General features: G+C 33.3%; 1 protein-coding gene across 2 annotated transcripts in view; it reads left to right on the top strand.

Annotated features, from left to right (window-relative positions):
- The window catches only part of LOC143062780 (zinc phosphodiesterase ELAC protein 1-like), a 28,071-nt gene extending 6,092 nt beyond the window's left edge, over positions 1 to 21,979 (top strand). For both annotated transcript variants that reach the window (XM_076234561.1, XM_076234562.1), the window contains exons 4-10: positions 1,689 to 1,895; positions 13,829 to 13,923; positions 15,404 to 15,499; positions 16,893 to 16,992; positions 18,164 to 18,344; positions 20,205 to 20,302; positions 21,697 to 21,979. In XM_076234561.1, coding sequence (XP_076090676.1) covers positions 1,689 to 1,895; positions 13,829 to 13,923; positions 15,404 to 15,499; positions 16,893 to 16,992; positions 18,164 to 18,344; positions 20,205 to 20,302; positions 21,697 to 21,810 — 891 coding nt within the window. In that variant the 3' untranslated portion in view covers positions 21,811 to 21,979. The remainder of the gene's footprint in view (positions 1 to 1,688; positions 1,896 to 13,828; positions 13,924 to 15,403; positions 15,500 to 16,892; positions 16,993 to 18,163; positions 18,345 to 20,204; positions 20,303 to 21,696) is intronic.
- Positions 21,980 to 23,345: the final 1,366 nt, after the last annotated feature.

The following is a 23,345-nucleotide window of genomic DNA, read 5'->3' on the forward strand; positions in this document are numbered from 1 at the left end:
GGCAACCAATGGGTCTTCAATGTAGCGAGAATTCCCGCACCCGTAGGTGTCCTTCAGCTGGCCCCTAAAATATGCATAATAGTACAGTGATAATGGACGTCATACTAAACTCCGAATTATACACAAGAAACTAAAATTTAAAATCATACAAGACTAACAAAGGCCAGAGGCTCCTGACTTGGGACAGGCGCAAAATTGCGGCGGGGTTAAACATGTTTATGAGATCTCAACCCTCCCCCTATACCTCTAGCCAATGTAGAAAAGTAAAAGAATAACAATACGCACATTAAAATTCAGTTCAAGAGAAGTCCGAGTCTGATGTCAAAAGATGTAACAAAAGAAAATAAATAAAATGACAATAATACATAAATAACAACAGACTACTAGCAGTTAACTGACATGCCAGCTCCAGACCTCAATTAAACTGATTGAAAGATTATGTCTTCATCATATGAATATCAGGTACAATCCCTCCCGTTAGGGGTTTAGTATCATACTATCATAAAATATATGAGAAGAACATAACCCGTGTCATGCCAACAACTGTTTTTTTAGAAATAAATGTGTTTAGTTCCGATGCAAAGACCCTATCAGTGAATCAATGTTAAAGCCAAAATATGCAATCTTTAATGACCTGACAACAGTATCGTAACTATATCCCCTTTTAATAAGTCTATTTAAAGGTTTTGTTAGTTTCTGAGGAGAATACTGACATTTTTGTGCTTTATAAAGAATATTTCCACATTTTTGTGCTCTGAAAAGACTATTACAATAAAAGATTGGATGTGAAATACCTGAACATATAAAATGTCTGCAACACCATCTAAAAATAGATATTAACAAAAGGAAATGAAAATCATCTCTTTTAACATAACTTTTGGTATAAAGTGTCCCATTAAAGATATATTTATGAAGATACAGGAAAGCGAAGTGTTCATTGTTAGTATAAGCTTCATTTAAGGTCAGTTCTGAAGGATAAATCTCTTTAGTGTACATACTGATGTGATCATTATTGAGAGCCAATATATCAGTCCAAATATCTTAAAGTGTTATTACATTTTTGTATTATTAGCATAAACATTTTATTCAAGGTGCACACTGTATAACCTATGTACATCATGTAGCACTAGGTTATTTAAAAGTGTGCACCACTTTTTTGAGGTTATTTCAAACAGACAGAACAAATATTTATTCCAGTCATTCCTTATATAAATATAACTCTAAATTCCATTTATAAGGTGTATATTATGGAATTAAACGTTGGTGATGGCACGGTCACATGACAAAATTATGTCTGAGCTGATAGACAAAAGATTTTCAGGCAATTATAATGCATGTTACATCCAAAATTGAATTATAAAAAAGTTATTTTGAACCTAATTGCATTTGTAGTATTGATATATACAAGTTTCCATGGATAGAGTACCATTCATCTTTTATCTACAGAACTATACTGCGGGCTGTTTGTTAGATTTCAATTTTAATGGTTAAATTTGTGGGTGTGGCTAAATCATGAATTTTAATTTTCAACGAAGTACACAATTTCTATATTTTAGTATATACCAATTTTATACATTTAATGAAAAAATCCTAGAAAAAACAAAAAAAAGTTTTTCTCAATTCACAAAATGTGGTATCATTGAAAACAAATGAATCCACATTTCTATAAATTTAAAATTATTTTGCAGTGTTACGGTTTACCAGGGTTAATGTGCACCATCAGTCAGAATAACCAAAGAAGTGAACCAGTGGAAATATATGGTCCTGAAGGTCTCAGAAAGTTTTTACGAACATCCTTATCATTGTCACAATCACAACTAGGATTTGATTATATAGTTCATGAACTGAAAATGATACCAGAACAATATGTGTTTGAAACCAGTGGAGCAATATTGGTAAGGTATAGTAGAACTTTTTAAAAAGTGTTGAGAGGCTGGATTGTGTGTCGCCCATTTCTGTATTCTCTTAATTCTTAGGTCCCATTTATGGGCATTATGTTTTCTAGTCTATACGTCTGTTTGTCCTTTTGTTCATCTGTCCTGCTTCAGGTTTAAGTTTTTGGTCAAGTTGGTTTTTGATGAATTTGAAGTCCAATCAACTTGAACTTTTGTACACATGTTCCCTATAATACAATCTTTCTAATTTCAATAATAAATTAGAGTCTTGACCCCAATTTCCACGTCCACTGAACATAGAAAATGATAGTGTTAGTGGGGCATCCATGTACTATGGACACATTCTTGTTTATGTCTATTTTAATTTTTTATACTTTTTATTTTTGGACTCCATTATTCTCTATTCTTATTTTTTATGCATGGACCCACCATATAGTGGTCAAGGCAATATAGTTTTGTCCTAATCCATCATTCCACCGGTTTTTTTTTGGTCATTATGTCATTATGTCATTTTGACATTATGTCATTCCTCAAAAAACAGTTATGCAGACTTTTTCCTGGACACCTTCCCATATTGAGTTGAATTTTAGTATGTGAGTCTACTATGATGACTTTGGATTTTTAAATGTGAAAAAAGTTACCATTAATTAACATTTCTTTATCAAATTATCACTCCATAAAATGACTTCTATCTTTTTTGTCAGGTTTTTTGACACACTTAATATTATTATATTTTTCTCCATTCAATATTTTTTGGCCCATTTTTCTGTCGTTTTGTCCAAGTGTTTTTCCCAGGCTGTTTTAGAACTGCGGTAAATAAGCACTGTGCTATTAGGCAGACCACAGCAGTATCCATTCAAATATCAATGTTCAAATTTCCAGTGTTTATCTGAACAGTTTTGGTTATGTGATTGACTGGTTGATTTGTTTATACCTCTAAAAGAGTAAAATATCAGAGGGGACCATGCAGTCCAGTGAAAGAACAAAATGGCGTCGTTGGCAGAACTTAAGTTTTTCACTTTCATGAATTTAAAGATGCAGAAACTCTGAAAGCCATGGATAGTGCTCAATAAATTATTCCAAAAGTATTTGAGCAATGTTTTACAGTTCAATGACTGAGCGGTCTTGTCCATTTTCTGAATCATCTGGGATTATTTCATTACTATTCAATGTCTACAACTAAACTGTTGAACCGTGCTTGCTTTAAGGAAAACATTCCAATTGTCTTTTTTTAACTATAAATAGTCTTTGCCCTTATTGACAGATTTGAACAGCCTCAGTCAAAACATAAAACCTCATCATTACAATTAGATTTATGGCTAAGATTAGGGTTATGATTATGTCTAGGGTTAGGGTTAGGGTTAGGGTTTATGTTAATGTTAGGGTTGGTATTATGTTAGGGTTAGGGTTAAGATGAGAATAACAAATATGATTGAAATTGATTGAGGGCTTCAAAAGGGCTTTGGATAATGAATTGGCACTTTTGAACAGCCAACAGTTACACAATTTAGAATTTAGAAATAGAATTAAAAATGATTAAGGGCTGTTATAAGGTTTGTCTCAGGATACTTAATTGACACATTCGAACAGTTTTAATAAAACACAAGCACTCACCATTACAATTAAGGTTAGGGCTAGGGTTAGGGTTAGGATTAGGATTAGGGTTAAGATTAAATTGCCTAAGGAGACTTAGGGTTGGGGCTAGGGTTACAGAAGGGTTTAGATCAGATTTACAAAGAGGATTATATTTAATGATGGGTAAAATAGGGTTTTCCTTTACATAATGAATTGAAACTTTTGAATGGCCTAAGACCAAACATAAACACTGAGCTTTACAATTAGGGTTATGGCTAGGGTTAGTGTTAGTGTTAAAGTTAAGGTTACGATGAGCTTTAGAAATAGGATTTTAATTGATTAAGGGCTACATTAGCCTAATAGGCTTTGCCTTAGGATACCTTTTTGACACATTTACACAGCTGTATCCACTGTAGATAAGTATGTTTAAACTAACACAGCTGTAATCAAAACAAAAACACTCAGCGTTACAATTAGGGTTTAGGCTAAGATGAAATTTACAAAGAAGTTTAAAATTTAATGTTGAATACAATAGGATTTGCTTTAAGTTAAGGATTTAACGCTTTTGAACAGCGTCAATCAAAACACAAACACTGATCATTACAATTAGGGTTATTGCTAGGGTCAGGGTTAAGATGAGATTTACAAATAGGATTGAAATTGAATAAGGGATTTAATAGTGTTTGCCTCATTATATTTAATTGACACATTCGAACAGCCTTAATCAAAACACAAACACTCAACATTACAATAAGGGTTATGACTAGGGATAGGCCTAGAGTTAGGATAAAAACTAGATTTGCAAATAAAATTGAAATTGAACAAGGGCTACATAATGGTTTGCTAAAGGATAGTAAATTTGAAAATTCAAACAGTCTCAGTCAAAACTAGGGCTTGGGCTAGGGTTAGGGCTAAGATGAGATTTACAAATAGGATTGAAATTGAATAAGGACAACGGTAGGGTTTGCTTGCCTAAGGATACTTAAATGATATATTTGAACAGCCTTAGTCAAAACACAAACACTCAGCATTACAATTAGCGTTAGAGTTAAGAAGAAATTTAGAAATAGGATTAAAATTTATTAAGAGATGTAAATAGGGTTTGCCTCAGGATACTTGATTGACACATTCAAACAGCCTTAGTCAAAACACAAACATTCAGCATTACAATTATGGTTAAGGCTAGGGTTAGGGTTAGGGTTTAGATGAAATTAAAAAATAGGATAAATCTGAATAAGGGCTGCAAAAGAATTTGCCTAAGGATACTTAATTGACACATTGGAACAGCCTTCGTCAAAATAAAAACACTCAGCATTACAATTAGGGTTAGGGTTAGGGTTAAGATGAAATCTAGAAATAGAATTCAAATTCATTAAGGGCTGGAATAGGTTTTGCCTAAGGATATTAAATTGAAACATTCGAAAGTCCTTAGTTAAAACACAAACACTCAGCATTACAATTAGGGTTAGGGCTAGGCTTAAGGTTAGGATAAGATAAAATTAACAAATAGGATTAAAATTGATTAAAGGCTGGAATAGGGTTTGCCTAAGGATACCAAATTAACTAATTCGAAAGCCCTTAGTCAAATTTCAAACACTCATCATTACAATTAGGGTTAAGGCTAGGGTTAGGGTTAGGGTAAGGGTTAGGGTTAAGATGAAATTTAGAACTTGGATTAAAATTGATTAAGAGCTGGAATATGGTTCGCCTAAGAATACAGAATTGACACATTGGAAAGGCCTGAGGCAAAACACAAACACTAAGCATTACAATTAGGGTTAGGGCTAGGGTTAGGGTTAAGATGAAATTAAGAAATAAGATTAAAATTGATTAGGGCTGGAATAGGGTTTCGGCAAAGGATACCGAATTCACACATTCGAAAGGACTGAGTCAAAACACAAACACTCAGCATTACAATTAGGGTTAGGACTAGGGTTAGTGTTAGGGTTAAGATGAAATTTAGAAATGGGATTAAAATTGATTAAGGGCTGGAATAAGGTTCGCCTAAGGATACGGCATTGACACATTCGAAAGGCCTGAGTCAAAATACAAACACTCAGCATTGCAATTAGGGTTAGGGCTAGGGTTAGGGTTAGGGTTAAGATGAAATTTAGAAATCGGATTAGAATTGATTAAGGGCTGGAATAGGGTTCGCCTAAGGATACCGAATTGACACGTTCGAAAGGCCTGAGTCAAAATACAAACACTCAGCATTACAATTAGGGTTAGGGCTAGGTTTAGTGTAAGGGTTAAGATGAAATTTAGAAATGGGATTAAAATTGATTAAGGGCTGGAATAAGGTTCGCCTAAGGATACCGCATTGACACATTCGAAAGGCCTGAGTCAAAACAGAAACACTCAGCATTACAATTAGGGTTAGGGCTAGGGTTAGGGTTAGGGTTAAGATGAAATTTAGAAATAGGATTAAAACTGATTAAGTGCTGGAATAGGGTTCGCCTAATGATACCGAATTGACACATTCGAAAGGCCTGAGTCAAAACACAAACACTCAGCATTACAATTAGGGTTAGGGCTAGGGTTAGGGTTAGGGTTAAGATGAAATTTAGAAATAGGATTAAAATTGATTAAGGGCTGGAATAGGGTTCGCATAAAGATATTAAATTGACACATTCGAAAGGCCTGAGTCAAAACACAAACACTCAGCATTACAATTAGGGTTAGGGCTAGGGTTAGGGTTAGGGTTAGGGTTAGGGTTAGGGTTAGGGTAAGGATTCAGATGAAATTTAGAAATATGATTAAAATTGATTAAGGGCTGGAATAGGGTTCGCCTAAGGATACCGAATTGACACATTCGAAAGGCCTGAGTTAAAATACAAAAACTCAGCATTACAATTAGAGGTAGGACTAGGGTTAGGGTTAGGGTAAAGTTGAAATTTAGAAATAGGATTAAAATTGATTAAGGGCTGGAATAGGGTTCGCCTAAGGATACCGAATTGACACATTTGAAAGGCCTGAGTCAAAACACAAACACTCAGCATTGCAATTAGGGTTAGGGCTAGGGTTAGGGTTAGGGTTAAGATGAAATTTAGAAATATGATTAAAATTGATTAAGGGCTGGAATAGGGTTTGGCTAAGGATACCGAATTGACACATTCGAAAGGCCTGAGTCAAAACACAAACACTCAGCATTACAATTAGGGTTAGGGCTAGGGTTAGGGTTAGAATAAGGGTTAAGATGAAATTTAGAAATAGGATTAAAATTGATTAAGGGCTGGAATAGGGTTCGCCTAAGGATACCGAATTGACACATTCGAAAGGCGTGAGTCAAAACACAAACACTCAGCATTACAATTAGGGTTAGGGCTAGGGTTAGGGTTAGGATTAAGATAAAATTGAGAAATAAGATTAAAATTGATTAAGGGCTGGAATAGGGTTCGCCTAAGGATACCGAATTGACACATTCGAAAGGCCTGAGTCAAAACACAAACACTCAGCATTACAATTAGGGTAAGGGCTAGGGTTAGGGTTAGGGTTAGGGTTAGGGTTAAGATGAAATTTAGAAATAGGATTTAAATTGATTAAGGGCTGGAATAGGGTTCGCCTAAGAATACCGAATGGACACATTCGAAAGGCTTGAGTCACAACACAAACACTCAGCATTACAATTAGGGTTAGGGCTAGGGTTACGGTTAGGGTTAGGGTTAGGTTTAGGGTTTTGATGAAATTTAGAAATAGGATTAAAATTGATTAAGGGCTGGAATAGGGTTCGCCTAAGGATACCGAATTGACACATTTGAAAGGCCTGAGTCAAAACACAAACACTCAGCATTACAATTAGGGTTAGGGCTAGGGTTAGGGTTAGGGTTAAGATGAAATTTAGAAATAGGATCAAAATTGATTAAGGGCTGGAATAGGGTTCGCCTAAAGATACCGAATTGACACATTCGAAAGACCTGAGTCAAAACACAAACACTCAGCATTACAATTAGTGTTAGGGCTAGGGTTAGGGTTAGGGTTAAGATGAAATTTAGAAATAGGATTAAAATTGATTGAGGGCTGGAATAGGGTTTGCCTAAGGATACCGAATTGACACATTCGAAAGGCCTGAGTCAAAACACAAACACTCAGCATTGCAATTAGGGTTAAGGCTAGGGTAAGGGTTAGGGTTGAGATGAAATTTAGAAATAGGATCAAAATTGATTAATGGCTGGAATACGGTTCGCCTAAAGATACCGAATTGACACATTCGAAAGACCTGAGTCAAAACACAAACACTCAGCATTACAATTAGGGTTAGGGTTAAGATGAAATTTAGAAATAGAATTAAAAATGATTAAGGGCTGGAATAGGGTTCGCATAAGGATACCGAATTGACACATTCGAAAGGCCTGAGTCAAAACACAAACACTCAGCATTGCAATTAGGGTTAGAGCTGGGGTTAGGGTTAGGGTTAAGATGAAATTTAGAAATAGGATCAAAATTGATTAAGGGCTGGAATAGAGTTCGCCTAAAGATACCGAATTGACACATTCGAAAGACCTGAGTCAAAACACAAACACTCAGCATTACAATTAGGGTTAGGTTAAGGGTTATGGTTAGGGTCAGGGTTAAAATGAAATTTAGAAATAGGTTTAAAATTGATTAAGGGCTGGAATAGGGTTCGCCTAAGGATACCGAATTGACACATTCGAAAGGCCTGAGTCAAAACACAAACACTCAGCATTACAATTAGGGTTAGGGCTAGGGTTAGGGTTAGGGTTAAGATGAAATTTAGAAATAGGATTAAAATTGATTAAGGGCTGGAATAGGGTTCGCCTAAGGATACCGAATTGACACATTCGAAAGGCCTGAGTCAAAACACAAACACTCAGCATTACAATTAGGGTAAGGGCTAGGGTTAGGGTTAGGGTTGGGGTTAGGGTTAAGATGAAATTTAGAAATAGGATTTAAATTGATTAAGGGCTGGAATAGGGTTCGCCTAAGGATACCGAATGGACACATTCGAAAGGCTTGAGTCAAAACACAAACACTCAGCATTACAATTAGGGTTAGGGCTAGGGTTACGCTTAGGGTTAGGGTTAGGTTTAGGGTTTTGATGAAATTTAGAAATAGGATTAAAATTGATTAAGGGCTGGAATAGGGTTCGCCTAAGGATACCGAATTGACACATTTGAAAGGCCTGAGTCAAAACACAAACACTCAGCATTACAATTAGGGTTAGGGCTAGGGTTAAGATGAAATTTAGAAATAGGATCAAAATTGATTAAGGGCTGGAATAGGGTTCGCCTAAAGATACCGAATTGACACATTCGAAAGACCTGAGTCAAAACACAAACACTCAGCATTACAATTAGTGTTAGGGCTAGGGTTAGGGTTAGGGTTAAGATGAAATTTAGAAATAGGATTAAAATTGATTGAGGGCTGGAATAGGGTTTGCCTAAGGATACCGAATTGACTTATTCGAAAGGCCTGAGTCAAAACACAAACACTCAGCATTGCAATTAGGGTTAAGGCTAGGGTAAGGGTTAGGGTTGAGATGAAATTTAGAAATAGGATCAAAATTGATTAATGGCTGGAATACGGTTCGCCTAAAGATACCGAATTGACACATTCGAAAGACCTGAGTCAAAACACAAACACTCAGCATTACAATTAGGGTTAAGGCTAGGGTTAGGGTTAAGATGAAATTTAGAAATAGAATTAAAATTGATTAAGGGCTGGAATAGGGTTCGCCTAAGGATACCGAATTGACACATTCGAAAGGCCTGAGTCAAAACACAAACACTCAGCATTACAATTAGGGTTAGGTTAAGGGTTAGGGTTAGGGTCAGGGTTAAAATGAAATTTAGAAATAGGTTTAAAATTGATTAAGGGCTGGAATAGGGTTCGCCTAAGGATACCGAATTGACACATTCGAAAGGCCTGAGTCAAAACACAAACACTCAGCATTACAATTAGGGTTAGGGCTAGGGTTAGGGTTAGGGTTAAGATGAAATTTAGAAATAGGATTAAAATTGATTAAGGGCTGGAATAGGGTTCGCCTAAGGATACCGAATTGACACATTCGAAAGGCCTGAGTCAAAACACAAACACTCAGCATTACAATTAGGGTTAGGGCTAGGGTTAGGGTTAGGGTTAAGATGAAATTTAGAAATAGGATTAAAATTGATTAAGGGCTGGAATAGGGTTCGCCTAAGGATACCGAATTGACACATTCGAAAGGCCTGAGTCAAAACACAAACACTCAGCATTACAATTAGGGTTAGGGCTAGGGTTAGGGTTAGGGTTAAGATGAAATTTAGAAATAGGATTAAAATTGATTAAGGGCTGGAATAGGGTTCGCCTAAGGATACCGAATTGACACATTCGAAAGGCCTGAGTCAAAACACAAACACTCAGCATTACAATTAGGGTTAGGGCTAGGGTTAGGGTTAGGGTTAAGATGAAATTTAGAAATAGGATTAAAATTGATTAAGGGCTGGAATAGGGTTCGCCTAAGGATACCGAATTGACCCATTCGAAAGGCCTGAGTCAAAACACAAACACTCAGCATTACAATTAGGGTTAGGGCTAGGGTTAGGGTTAGGGTTAAGATGAAATTTAGAAATAGGATTAAAATTGATTAAGGGCTGGAATAGGGTTCGCCTAAGGATACCGAATTGACACATTCGAAAGGCCTGAGTCAAAACACAAACACTCAGCATTACAATTAGGGTAAGGGCTAGGGTTAGGGTTAGGGTTGGGGTTAGGGTTAAGATGAAATTTAGAAATAGGATTAAAATTGATTAAGGGCTGGAATAGGGTTCGCCTAAGGATACCGAATTGACACATTCGAAAGGCCTGAGTCAAAACACAAACACTCAGCATTACAATTAGGGTAAGGGCTAGGGTTAGGGTTAGGGTTGGGGTTAGGGTTAAGATGAAATTTAGAAATAGGATTTAAATTGATTAAGGGCTGGAATAGGGTTCGCCTAAGGATACCGAATGGACACATTCGAAAGGCTTGAGTCAAAACACAAACACTTAGCATTACAATTAGGGTTAGGGCTAGGGTTACGCTTAGGGTTAGGGTTAGGTTTAGGGTTTTGATGAAATTTAGAAATAGGATTAAAATTGATTAAGGGCTGGAATAGGGTTCGCCTAAGGATACCGAATTGACACATTCGAAAGGCCTGAGTCAAAACACAAACACTCAGCATTACAATTAGGGTTAGGGCTAGGGTTAGGGTTAGGGTTAAGATGAAATTTAGAAATAGGATTAAAATTGATTAAGGGCTGGAATAGGGTTCGCCTAAGGATACCGAATTGACACATTCGAAAGGCCTGAGTCAAAACACAAACACTCAGCATTACAATTAGGGTAAGGGCTAGGGTTAGGGTTAGGGTTGGGGTTAGGGTTAAGATGAAATTTAGAAATAGGATTTAAATTGATTAAGGGCTGGAATAGGGTTCGCCTAAGGATACCGAATGGACACATTCGAAAGGCTTGAGTCAAAACACAAACACTCAGCATTACAATTAGGGTTAGGGCTAGGGTTACGCTTAGGGTTAGGGTTAGGTTTAGGGTTTTGATGAAATTTAGAAATAGGATTAAAATTGATTAAGGGCTGGAATAGGGTTCGCCTAAGGATACCGAATTGACACATTCGAAAGGCCTGAGTCAAAACACAAACACTCAGCATTACAATTAGGGTTAGGGCTAGGGTTTGACGCATTCGAAAGGCCTGAGTCAAACACAAACACTTAGCATTACAATTAGGGTTAGGGCGAAGGTTAGGGGTAGGGTTAAGATAAAAGTTACAACTAGGATTAAATTTGATTAAGGGCTGGAATAGAGTTTGTCTTAGGAGACTAAATTGACACATTCGAAAGACCTTATTCAAAACTCTAACACTCAGCATTACAATTGGGGTTAGGCCGTTAGGGCTAGGGTTATGGTTAGGGTTAGGGTTAAGATGAAATTTAGAAGTAGGATTAAAATTGATTAAGGGTTTGAATAGGGTTTGCCTAAGGATTCCGAATTGACACATTCGAAAGGCCTGAGTCAAAACACAAACACTCAGCATTACAATAAGGGTTAGGGGTAGTGCTAGAGTTAAGTATAGGGTTGAGATGAAATTAAGAAATATGATTAGGTTAAATTGAAATTTAGAGATTGGATGAAAATTGATTAGGGACTGCAATATTGTTTGCCTACGAAAACTAAATCAACACATTCGAACAGCCATATTCAAAACACAAGCCTTCATTATTACAAATAGGGTTATGGCTAGTGTTAGAGTTAGGTATAGGGTTAAGATGAAATTACGAAATATGATTATATTTATTAGGAGCTGCAATAGGGTTTGCCTTAGAAACCTTGATCAACACATTCGAACAGCCTTATTCAAAACACAAACCTTCATTATTACAACTAGGGTTAGGGCTAGTGTTAGAGTTATGGTTAGAGTTAAGATGAAATTAAGAAATAGAATTAAAATTGATTTGCCTACTTAATTGACAAATTAGATCAGCCTTAATCAATACTGATCACTCAGCATTACAATTCGGGTTATGGCTAGGGTTAGTGATAGGGTAAAAATTAAATTTAGCATTGGCTTCAATAGGATTTGCCTAAGGAGCCTTAATTGACACCTTTGAACAGCCTTTGTTGAATTACAAACACTCAGCCTTACAATAAGGGTTATGGCTAGGGTTAGGGATAGGGAAGAGATGAATTTGAAATAGCATTAACATTGAGTAAGGGCTTCAAAAGGATTTGCCTAATGAGCCTTAAAGGACAGCTTTGAACAGCCTTATCGAATTACAAACACTCAGCCTTACAATTAGGGTAATGGTTAGGGTTGAGATTAGATTTAGAAATAGGATCGAAATAATAAAAGCTGCCATAGGGATTTCCTTAGGATAATGAAATAACTTTTTTGAACATCTTAAGACAAAACTTTTACAATGAAGGTTTTAACTAGGGTTTTGGCTATAGTTATTAGAATTGTAGGGTTTAGGATAAGGGTAAGGGTAAAATCATGTTTACCATTCTCGAGTAATGCCCTTTTACAAAAGTTTGTTGATATTGCTGAATTTGCTGAATTTTTCGTTTCCTTTTTCTTACTTTAGTTTGCCTCAAACAAATGTTATGAAACTTATGCGCAACCTTCAAACACAAAACACAGATCAATTTTGGTTGCCTCACTTTTAATTTTCTAGAGTTATGTTCATGTACAAATTGAAACATTGCTGAACTTGTCGTTTCTGATCTGTTAAGCAAGTTTGCCTCAACCTTTCAAATAGTTATCAAAGGTACCAGGATTATAATTTAGTACGCCAGACGCGCGTTTATGAAAGTTATGAAACTTATACACAATGCTAATAACAACCACAAAACTCAGATAAAGTACAAATTTGGGTATTGTCACTTATATCGTTCTTTATTTGTATCCCTTTTTGGACTTATTCCCCATTTGTCTTTTGATATAAGCCACCTTTGATTATATAAAAAAAAACCGGTTTCTATCAGACGCGTCTTTGAATATACATGTTAAGGCTTTTTCTAATAGGTCTAAAATAACATGTAGATAAAGGGTTATTCGACTTCTTCCTATCAATTAAGTAGTATACTGATTTAATCGTGAGATTATAATTTAAAAGATGTAAAAAAAAAGACAATGAAAAGTGTCCAATTGGTATTTGAAAACATTCTTAAATGTGTGTCAGTTAAATATAGAGTTGTAAATAAAATACTTTACTAGTTTATAGATAAAACATCTAAATATGAGAAAAAAAGATTTGCCTACTGTGCTACATTGTACATACTTACTCTTTAAAATAATGTTTGGGAGGGGTGGTTATGAAACCAAATTATTTGCTGGTATTTTTCAAAGCTAAAGTAAAAAAAAAAGTAGCTCATTTCCATTTCTGTTAATGCATATGTTCCAAGTGAAGGTCTTTGTTTATTCAAAATAATATAAAAACAAACATGGCAAGTATAAATATATGAAATATCACGTTTAAACATGAATATTGTAAATCTTACATAAATAAAAGAACCTATACTCATTAAATAAGTGATATAATTTTTATTTACATTAAAACAATGGTCATAAAACTTTCCAGTACAGATATCCTTCTCAAACTAGGAAATGAACCATTCATATAATGGATTAGGTGTTTTGAGCACAAATTCTGTACGCCTAATACTGAGTAAAGTATTATAACGAAAAGGCCAGGCCTTGAAGTCATAAAACTTTAAAGTCAGTTTTTTGTACTCGTACTCCAAAATTAACCCATCGAAATGTTGGATTTCTTGTTTCGAGCATGATTTTTGTGCTCCGAGCACTGAGTAAAGTTATATGACTTCAACCCCTGATGTGAGTGAATTAGATTTAAATTCTTACTTTTAGACATGGGATGTCAACCTGTCATGTGATGATGTCTTACATCCAAATGAAAGACCAGGTTTACTTATAGAATGTGACAGAGACAAAGTTTGGGAACTGTAAGTTGTCTACTATTGCAAGTAAATAAGAAAAGTAACGTTAAACATTGTGATAATCAGTTTATTTATTTCTAAAGTCATATTAGTTTATATCTAATGACTAAATTCATTAAATGATTTTAGTCAATTTTCATCAATATTATGAAAGTTCTTTTGAGTCCTGTTTCACTAAAGTTAATCCTGCTTGAATAAATTGGAATGTTTTGATTTTCAAAAATTTTATTTGCCAAGCTCAAAAAAATATCAACATTTTTACACAACAATCTTTGCAAAAATCAAGTGACCACGACGCCATGAAACTTGCGAGGGAGATAATTTATTGATTTGTTTCAAACACAAATGATATCTTGTTTAATTACTTTATGTCTGCTTACAAAGGTTTTAGTGGGTTTTTTTGTAGGAGTAAGAATAAGAAATTTAGATTGAAAAAAAAACCATTTAGGATCCAGTCATTCTTGAATTAACTTGGGTTTTAGCTCACTTTCCAACGGAAACCCCTGAATAAATTCCAACCAATTCTGACTTGCAATAAAAATGTGCATTAGGTAAAGTTGTACCAGCACTGACATCTTCCCATTGTTGGGGTGCTGCCACTAAACTGGTAATTTTAAGGAAATTTTGCAGTTTTTGATTATTCTGTTGAATATATTACTAGTGATTACAGATAACGATAAAAACATTAACAGCAAAAAGCAAAGTGAGATCTATGAATAACTTTCACATGGCCAAAATTGATAAATGACCTCTTAAAGAGTTATTGCCCTTTAAGGACAATTTAACACAATTTTGATATTATGTTTCATAATTATAAAAAAAAACTACTCCTGAAAATACCTAACCAAATTTAATTAAAATTTAGGCTGAATAATTTTTATGTTATCTAGAATAAAGCTTGTGTTTATGTTCTGTTTCCCCCAAAAAAATGGCCGACATGGCTAAAAATAGAACGAAGGATAAAATGAAGTTTATGGTTTATATCTCAAAAACTAAAGCATTAAGATCAAATCAGACAGGAAGTTAAAGTAGGTCAAGGTCTTTTGCCTTGAAATTATCAGCAAAATCAAGTACCTGTTTTTTTTTTTTTTTTTTTATATAATGGCCTCTAAATTGAAGATTTTAATGAAATTTTGCATTTTTCAGTAATTGTCCTGAATATTATTACTGATAAAGATAAACGGTAAGCAGCAAATATGTTCAATAAAGTAAGACCTACAATAGGTTTATATATAATAAAAACTGTCGACTGACCTCTTTAGGAGTTATTGCCTTTTTAAGACATTTTTCATAATTTGTTTATTGTGTTTGCTAACTTTAAAGTTTTCTCCTTTGAAACTGCTGTATTCATTTTAGTCAAACTCATTTGAAACTTATGCTGAATAAGTTTCAGAGTATCTAGTTTAAATTTTGTATTTATTTTCTCGTACGTCAAGAAATATAGCCACCTCATTATATATTTATTCTGGTTTGACTATTTATTTAGATATGATGACAATAAAATTGGAGTAAAGGCAGTTTGGTTGAAACATAGAATTCCATCGTTTGCATTTGTAATACAAGAGAAACCAATAGCTGGAAAGTATGGCATTTATACACTATCCATCAATGCATCTTTGAATTATTTTTGAAAGAAAAATATCTGTCAAAATGAAAATTAGAATTTGTAAGATGTGAACTTGTGCATGTACATATTGAAATGGTTCTAATCTATTGTATTTTCTTTTGACCACATCTTATAATGTAAAATGTGAAATATCTACTCATGAGAGATCAACATATGGTCCTTAATAGTTAGCTGTCTTTTGAATATATCAAACTCTAAATCAGTACTAGAGAGGTTAACACATGGTCTACAACAATAGACCAAGTATAAAGAACAAGATGTAGTTTGATTGCCAATGTGAAAACTCTTCACAAGAGACTAAATGACATAGAGATTAACAATTATAGGTCATAATATGGCCTTCAACGATGAACAAAGCATAGTCAGCTTCAAAAGGGCCTGAAATAAAAATGTAAAACAATTCAAACAAGAAAATGATGGCATAATTTATGTACAAAGTCATGCACCAAAAACAAATAAGAAACAGAGCAACAAACACGAAGGACTGGATCAAAACTTTTGACAGCAACATACAAATATGTCGGGGTTAAACATTTTGGACACTCAGTCCTTACCTTGGACAGTGGTGTAACTGGTCAACATAAGAACAAAAATCAGTTAAAAAGGTTTTACTCATCTCAGTGTCTACTCGATATGCTAACCTTTAAATTGTACAGGGCAAGAAAATATGTGAATAAACTTTATATAGACTTACAGATATATTCAATAAACACCATACTCCCTATTGAATAACAAAAATATTTAGGTTCAAATGATAACCGAATGTGTTAATGAGATCAGGAAATTTATACAAAAACAATTATTTCATTCTGCAAACCTTCAAATCAGCATTTAATTAATACAGTTTGGTATAATTTCTACGTATAATTATACTTTGTAGAAGGCATTTTAAACACGAGGGTATTTATCAGCTACAATATCATCTAATGACCATTAGTTGAGATTTAGCCGAAAATGCCTACAGTTGGAAAGACCAGTGATTATCTGTTTATTGCTGTTTTCATAGGCAACATCACTATTTTATTTTCATGACGTCAAACATTTTCTTTCTCTCAACTAAGAAAAAAAAAAGACACTTACTAACATCCTTTAGATAATATCGATAACTTCTGTTTCCGGCAAGTAGCATGATTTGAAAAATCATCTTACAAAGAATCAAAAGAAAATACACAAATTAGTGATAAATTATATATTTTCATTTTATAATCTGCAATAATTTATTAGTTTTATCTCAATAGTCTAGATGTACTTAGTATTACTGTAGATTTTAATCAATATAGTAAAAAGAAAAAGCTCAGATGTCTGAGAAAATATACCATATTATACTGAAACTGTATAATTATGACAGGTTAGATGCAGCTAAATTAAAGGCTAAAGGTGTACCTCCAGGTCCATTATATTCTAAAATAAAAGCAGGGGAGAAAATCACAGCACCATCTGGAGAAAAGGTAAATGGTACATATATTTTTTGAAATATTTTATCAATGTTAAAAAAGCTTCTTTTTTCAAAAGTAAAATTTAATCATATTGCATGATTAAAATACCAATTATAAATTAAACATTGTGTTTAAGAAATCAGTTGAATGAAATGGAATGTTTGGTTAATTCTATCATTCAAAAAACTTGATTTTTTGGCAAATCATTATCTTTAACTACCAGACTGCATGGCTACTATGTACAATGCTTTAAATGAAGTCACAAGCGAAGCCAAATTCTTGTTATGTTATCGATGTTTACCAAGCAATTACATTTGGTTAATTGTTAACCATAGCATACCTATTCAGTTGAAAGAAGTTTGATGTAACTTGAAATTTCCACCAGATATTTAAATGATCGAATAAAATTTAACCTCCGACGAATAACAGATATCTTTCTGGTAGCTGATAACCTTCAACACTTTATATGAATAGTGCATCACTTTTAATTCATTAAGAAGGTCAGTGATTCACTGGAACAGTCACCAGGTGCTTTTAATTAACAATGCGTTTTGACATTACTGGTACATACTATTGATTTGTTATACTTTTTCATATAAAGAGCTTTTTAAAGTGTTTATTGGTTTGGGGGTCATTTGGTCAAAGGCCAAAATTGCAGCAGCAATTAATAGACTGCTTATGGGCAAACTTGGTATTCCATTATTGTGAGCAATGGAAAAAATGGTACCAAACACACCCACAAAAAGGTAGAACCTTAACTTTTGCACTAAAGGTTCTTCTGTAAAATAATAGCATCTGCACTGAAAAAGTAGAACTTACAATTTAAACTACATGTATTTCATAGAAGAGGTATATTCAATAAAATTGATTTGATGTTGTATGAGGGTCTGGCTGGGTTTTAAACAATAGATAATAATGGGCAAAAAGTGATGAGTTATTCAGTAACGTGCAAGAATTACATAGAGAAAAATAAATGAATTCAGAATAGAGAATTACTGTGTGGTGATATATAAAGAATAGATACTTATGGTCAAAATAAATGAAGAATAGAGAAATATTGCATGAACAGTTGATGAATAACGAAGAAATGAATGAACCTACATCTAGAATTATGACTAACTTTTAACTGAAGTCAAATGTATGCATGAACCTTTAAGCTGAGATATATGTAATTCTCGTTAAGATTTCGCCAAGAGATGTTGTTGGACCACCTAGACCAGGAAGAAAAGTAATTATATGTGGTGATACCTGCTGGTCAGAGGAGCTTCTTAAAGTTGGACAAAATGCAGATATTTTAGTACATGAGGCAACATTACAAAATAGTTGTAAAGATACTGCTATACAAAATGGTCACTCAACACCAGGTAAGATTTATCAATATCCTTTTGAAGGTAATTCGGAAATAAACTGTAGGATTAACAGTTAAAATATATGGATTCTTTATGTCATGACAGCAAGTGTTTATTGATGTAGGAAGCTTGAGTATCTGTGAAAACATTCAATATGTAGTAAGAAATTACGGTCCTTGTCAAATAAGATACAAGTTGAAAGCTAAACGCACGTCACAACAATAAGAGTTGGATCTTACAAGCTTTGACATGCTAGTGATCATTAAAACTGAACTGCTTGGGCCACTTGGCCACCGAAGCCTCCACATTTTGCTACCCTGTGACCTTATTTAGCTTACTACTTTAGAGTACTGTATGGATTTGCTCTTGTTTAAGGCTGAAAACTGTCCGGTACTCACTACTTTGTCCTCTGGTTTTTGGTAGATAGCTGACTTATTGCCAATCATATCACAGTCTCATTACTAATAATCCATGAAAACAGTTACAAGATAATGCTTAGAAATGTGGTAACATTATTCTTTAATTTTATTGACTGTTGTCTGCGTCATGTTTTATTTTGAGATTAGATAAAAAAAAAATTTTTTTGTTGCTTTTAATGAATTTAATTATATAATTATGGAACTGACTTTCAAAATGAATAGAAATTAAATTCTTTACTGTGATCTTAGAGAGTTTTGACATCAGCAAATATTTTCAACTTTCTTTTGTGTGATTCAGACTATTAAGGATGTACTTAGGTGAGGTTAGGTGAAAATTAATAAATTAAGAATTTAAAATTGATACTATAAGCTGGTAGAGCATCAAATAAGCAAAATATATTGATAGGTCATGGACCTCCTTTTCGAGATATTTGAGATTTAAAATATGGCGGGAAAAGGCTGACTCGCTTTTACCTTATATTTGCATTGGTATTATTGGGTCTCAAAACAAAAGAAAGAAAATCAAGAATCTTCTAAAATTTTGGTAAATGACCTTTCATGAGCTATTAAGTCTTATATGAAAAAATAAGTAGGTGTTATGGGGCAAAATATTTTACATTGTATTGTATTGAAAAACACCAAGGAGTCCGAACATTTGACACAGATTCCAAAACCTCACCTAAGCACATCCTTAAAACAAATGAAAAACTTGCCCTCATGGAATTTATAATTAAATATGTAGTGGTCTTTTGACATGAAATTAATTTGACAGATATATAAACATTATATCTCTAGATTAAGGATTCATGTGTATCTCGTTTCAATTGCATATGCAGACTTTTGTAAGCATAACCAACTTGAATAAGAATAATTAGTCTGGATATGGAGGCATAATATTATCTTATTATATACTTCTACCTTGTGGACTACTAGCCTGTATTTATTATGTCTATGTTTGTTGGTCTTTTTTACAAATTAGGTTTAAAATGTACTATTCCTAAAGATGCACTTTATATTTGCTACTGAAAAGTGAATATCTTTCCATTCATATATCCTGTTTGAGAGGGTTTATTTTTTCTTCTCAAGCATAAGAACCTGGATAGTGTGTCATATAGGTATATTTTTATTAAATAGAGCTGCTTGGAGATTAAGCTAACTTGTTGTTTATGAAATATAAATAAAGAAATTGTTATCAAGAAGATGCTTCAGTTTTGTAAACGAAAAAATCAATTAAAACACTTTTTTATAAAGTAAAGAAAAACAAGATTTGACCAAACCCAAATCAGTCTCTATTGTTTAGAGTAAATGTTTTGTTAGACAAATTACATAATTGTTATAGTATCCTGATACTGAAGTAGACATCTCCACCATAGAAGACTTCAAAAACTAATAGTCATTATATTCCATTATACAATATATAAATGAGTACACGGATGTAACAAATTTGTTTTATCAGATATGGCAGCAGATATTGCCCAACGATTAAATGTTAAGAAGCTGGTGTTGACACATTATAGTCAGAGGTATAAACCTATCAATTGCACAGATACTGAGGTGAGTACATTTCTTCCTTTTTGGCTCACCTGACTCAAAGGGCTTTGTGAGCTTTTCTATCACTTGGCGTTGTAGCCCATCATTATCATTGTCCTTGTCTGTTAATTTTTACAAAAATCTTCTATGAATTCATTTTTTTTAGTTTTTGAAATGTGTCCAATAACTTACCTGGTAACAAAATTGCTGACATGGCTAAACATAGAACATTGAGTAAAATGCAAGTTTTGAGTATTATCTTAAAAATAATGCTTAAGAGACAATCTTAAATTGCTTAGGATAAAGAAAATCTGATAAGGCAGAAATGATCAAAATTTGGAAATCTACCTAATGTTCATTTACATCAAAACTGTCACATGACTTTTTATAGGAGTTATGGCCCTTAAATGATAAATACGACCGATAAGTATTCATTCACACCTATTATTCTGAAAAATTTATAGTTAGACAGAAACATATAAAAGCAAAACTAATCAGTAAGACAAATACCTCAAATGATCAAGATCTTCAGTCGACTCTATAAAGTAGTTTTTGACTTGTACTTATGGTTTTTACCAATTTATGTGTTGCCTATTATCTCAAAAATTATTTAAATTGGTAGAAACTCAAAACAGCAAATTTGATAAGCAATACATAGATGGATACCCCATATACTTTATTTTTCTAAAAAACAAAAATGAAAATAGGTTAGCATAGATGAAGTTGTGAATTGTTTTATAGAAGTGTTTTGCTCTTAACTGATGATGGCTACATATTTTCACTTTTTGGACAGAAACTATAGACGATAGAGTGAAACTTAAAAAAAAAACAATTATCAGCAAAACAAAATTAGCAAGAAACAGATCATAGTCATGAATTATATTGCAGTCTTCAATTTTGGAGAAGGACTATCGATGAAGATGCTCTTAGATCTAGGTGACCGACACATGTTCTTTACATCATCTTGTTTCTCTACATATAACAGCTTAAAGAGGCAATATATATCTGATACAAATTAAAATTCTAAAATGATTTACATTTGAAACTGGCAAAGATACTAGAAATTGGACACATATAATCAATATTGGATATTATATTTTGTAATAAAAACACCAATTTGAATATTACATATTAGATAAAAATCTGATTATGGAATATTGATTGGATACCAGTATATATACAAGTCCACATGTTAAGAAAAAAAGACATATTTTTTGTTTGTATTGTATGGTAAAGAAGCTATATTACATAAAACTACATCATCTTAATTGATATGAAAATAAGAGAATTTTGAATTATTGCCAATGAGTTTGTTTCCAAAAAGTAAAAAAAAAAAATGTTTAAATATATTACAAATAAGTTTCCTTATTATCTATGCTAGTTTAAACAAGACAATGTCATCACATTTTTTTTTACAGAACCAAGAAACTGTACAGATATTATATGATGAAGCAGCTTCCGTGATGGGAAAAGATAGAGTTGTAGCAGCATATGACTTGTTGTCTATATCTGTACCACTAAAATCATCGTAGTACTAAATTATAGCAGTATCTGATTACAGTATGAGATATGACTATCAAAAAGTTAAACAATGAAATATGTTAAATATGATGTACCTCAGTTACTTTCAGATCAAGTGATTTGAAAGGAAGTAGATGTTTTATAACATGTTGTAACTAATAAAAGTATAATTTTCTCAAATGCTTAAACCAAAGAAATACTTAAGCAACAACCGACTTTATTGATGACTAGCTATTGCCACATGTTGAGAATTTAAAAAAGAAGAGGTTTAAACAAGTGTTTGTTAGAATAATGGATAACTAGCTATGGAAAGGCAAACATTAAAGGTGCAATACAATTTTCCCTGTTTTTTTTTTAGAATATTCTTTTGCAATGAAATGGTTCCATTAGGTTTAAGTGAAGACTTTCCAAACTCACTAGTATATATGGAATTAGTTTTGTCCTACATTATCATTATTATTTCTTTTTCTTTTCTAATAGTATATTTTTGTATATAGAAAAGAAGGGGGAATTTAAATTTTCTCCAAATGTGGGCATTGCTGAATATTTCTGAGCCTGTATCGGCATAGCGCAACAGCCATATTTAGCAAATAGTATAATATTATTTTGGAGCTGACTGGGTTCTTTCTAGTACTTTGTTTTTTTTGTATGACTGCAAACATTTTTTTTGGGTTGAACAATGCTATGATATCGTCTTCACGGTCATCGTCGGCATTGCAGTTATCCAAAGACACATTTGGTTTCCAGACATTAACTTTAGTTTAAGTAAATGTTTCTGTTTGACGTTTTACCAGAAGACCACAAAAGGAAGGTTGAGATTGATTATGGGGGTTATGGTACCAACAGTTTAGGGATTAGGGCCAACAAAACGTATTTTTGTAGTTTCTGTACAATAACTTGATGCGACTGTCATACAAGTGACAGGTTTAGCTCTTTAAAACCAGGTTCAAATCACCATTTTCTACATTTGAAAATCCCTGTACCAAATCAGGAATATGACAGTTGTTGTCCATTCGTTTGATGTGTTTTATCATTTGATTTTGTCATTTGATTAGGGACTTTCCGTTTTGAATTTTTCTCGGAGTTCAGTATTTTTGTGATTTTACTTTTTGTGTTGAAGTGTATGGATCTCTCTGACATTACACCTCAAGTTCCCATATCACACAGGGAAGGCTATGATTGAGTTTAAGGATAATAAAATATGATCAATCTCATTTCAATGCCACATTTTACCCCCAATTACACGGTCCACTGAATAAAGATAATGATAGTGGAAGTGAGGCATCCGTTTTCTGTAGACCCATTTTTGTTAAACTTAAAATTACCAAAAAAAAATAAAACCATGATGTATATATATAGGATCTTTAAACAAGTTAAATTTTGCTAAAATATTTGGTAGACTCTTTATAATAGGCGAGATTGGTCATACATGGCAATTGAGTAACCTTGTTTTTCCTTATTTTTAGACAAAAACTATAGAAAACAGAGAAAACTTTAAATAAAAATTGATCAGCAAAAGAAGATGAACAAAAATCTCATTTTTGTC

This window comes from Mytilus galloprovincialis, chromosome 2, assembly GCF_965363235.1.
Source record: "Mytilus galloprovincialis chromosome 2, xbMytGall1.hap1.1, whole genome shotgun sequence".
Classification (NCBI taxonomy): Eukaryota; Metazoa; Mollusca; class Bivalvia; order Mytilida; family Mytilidae; genus Mytilus; species Mytilus galloprovincialis.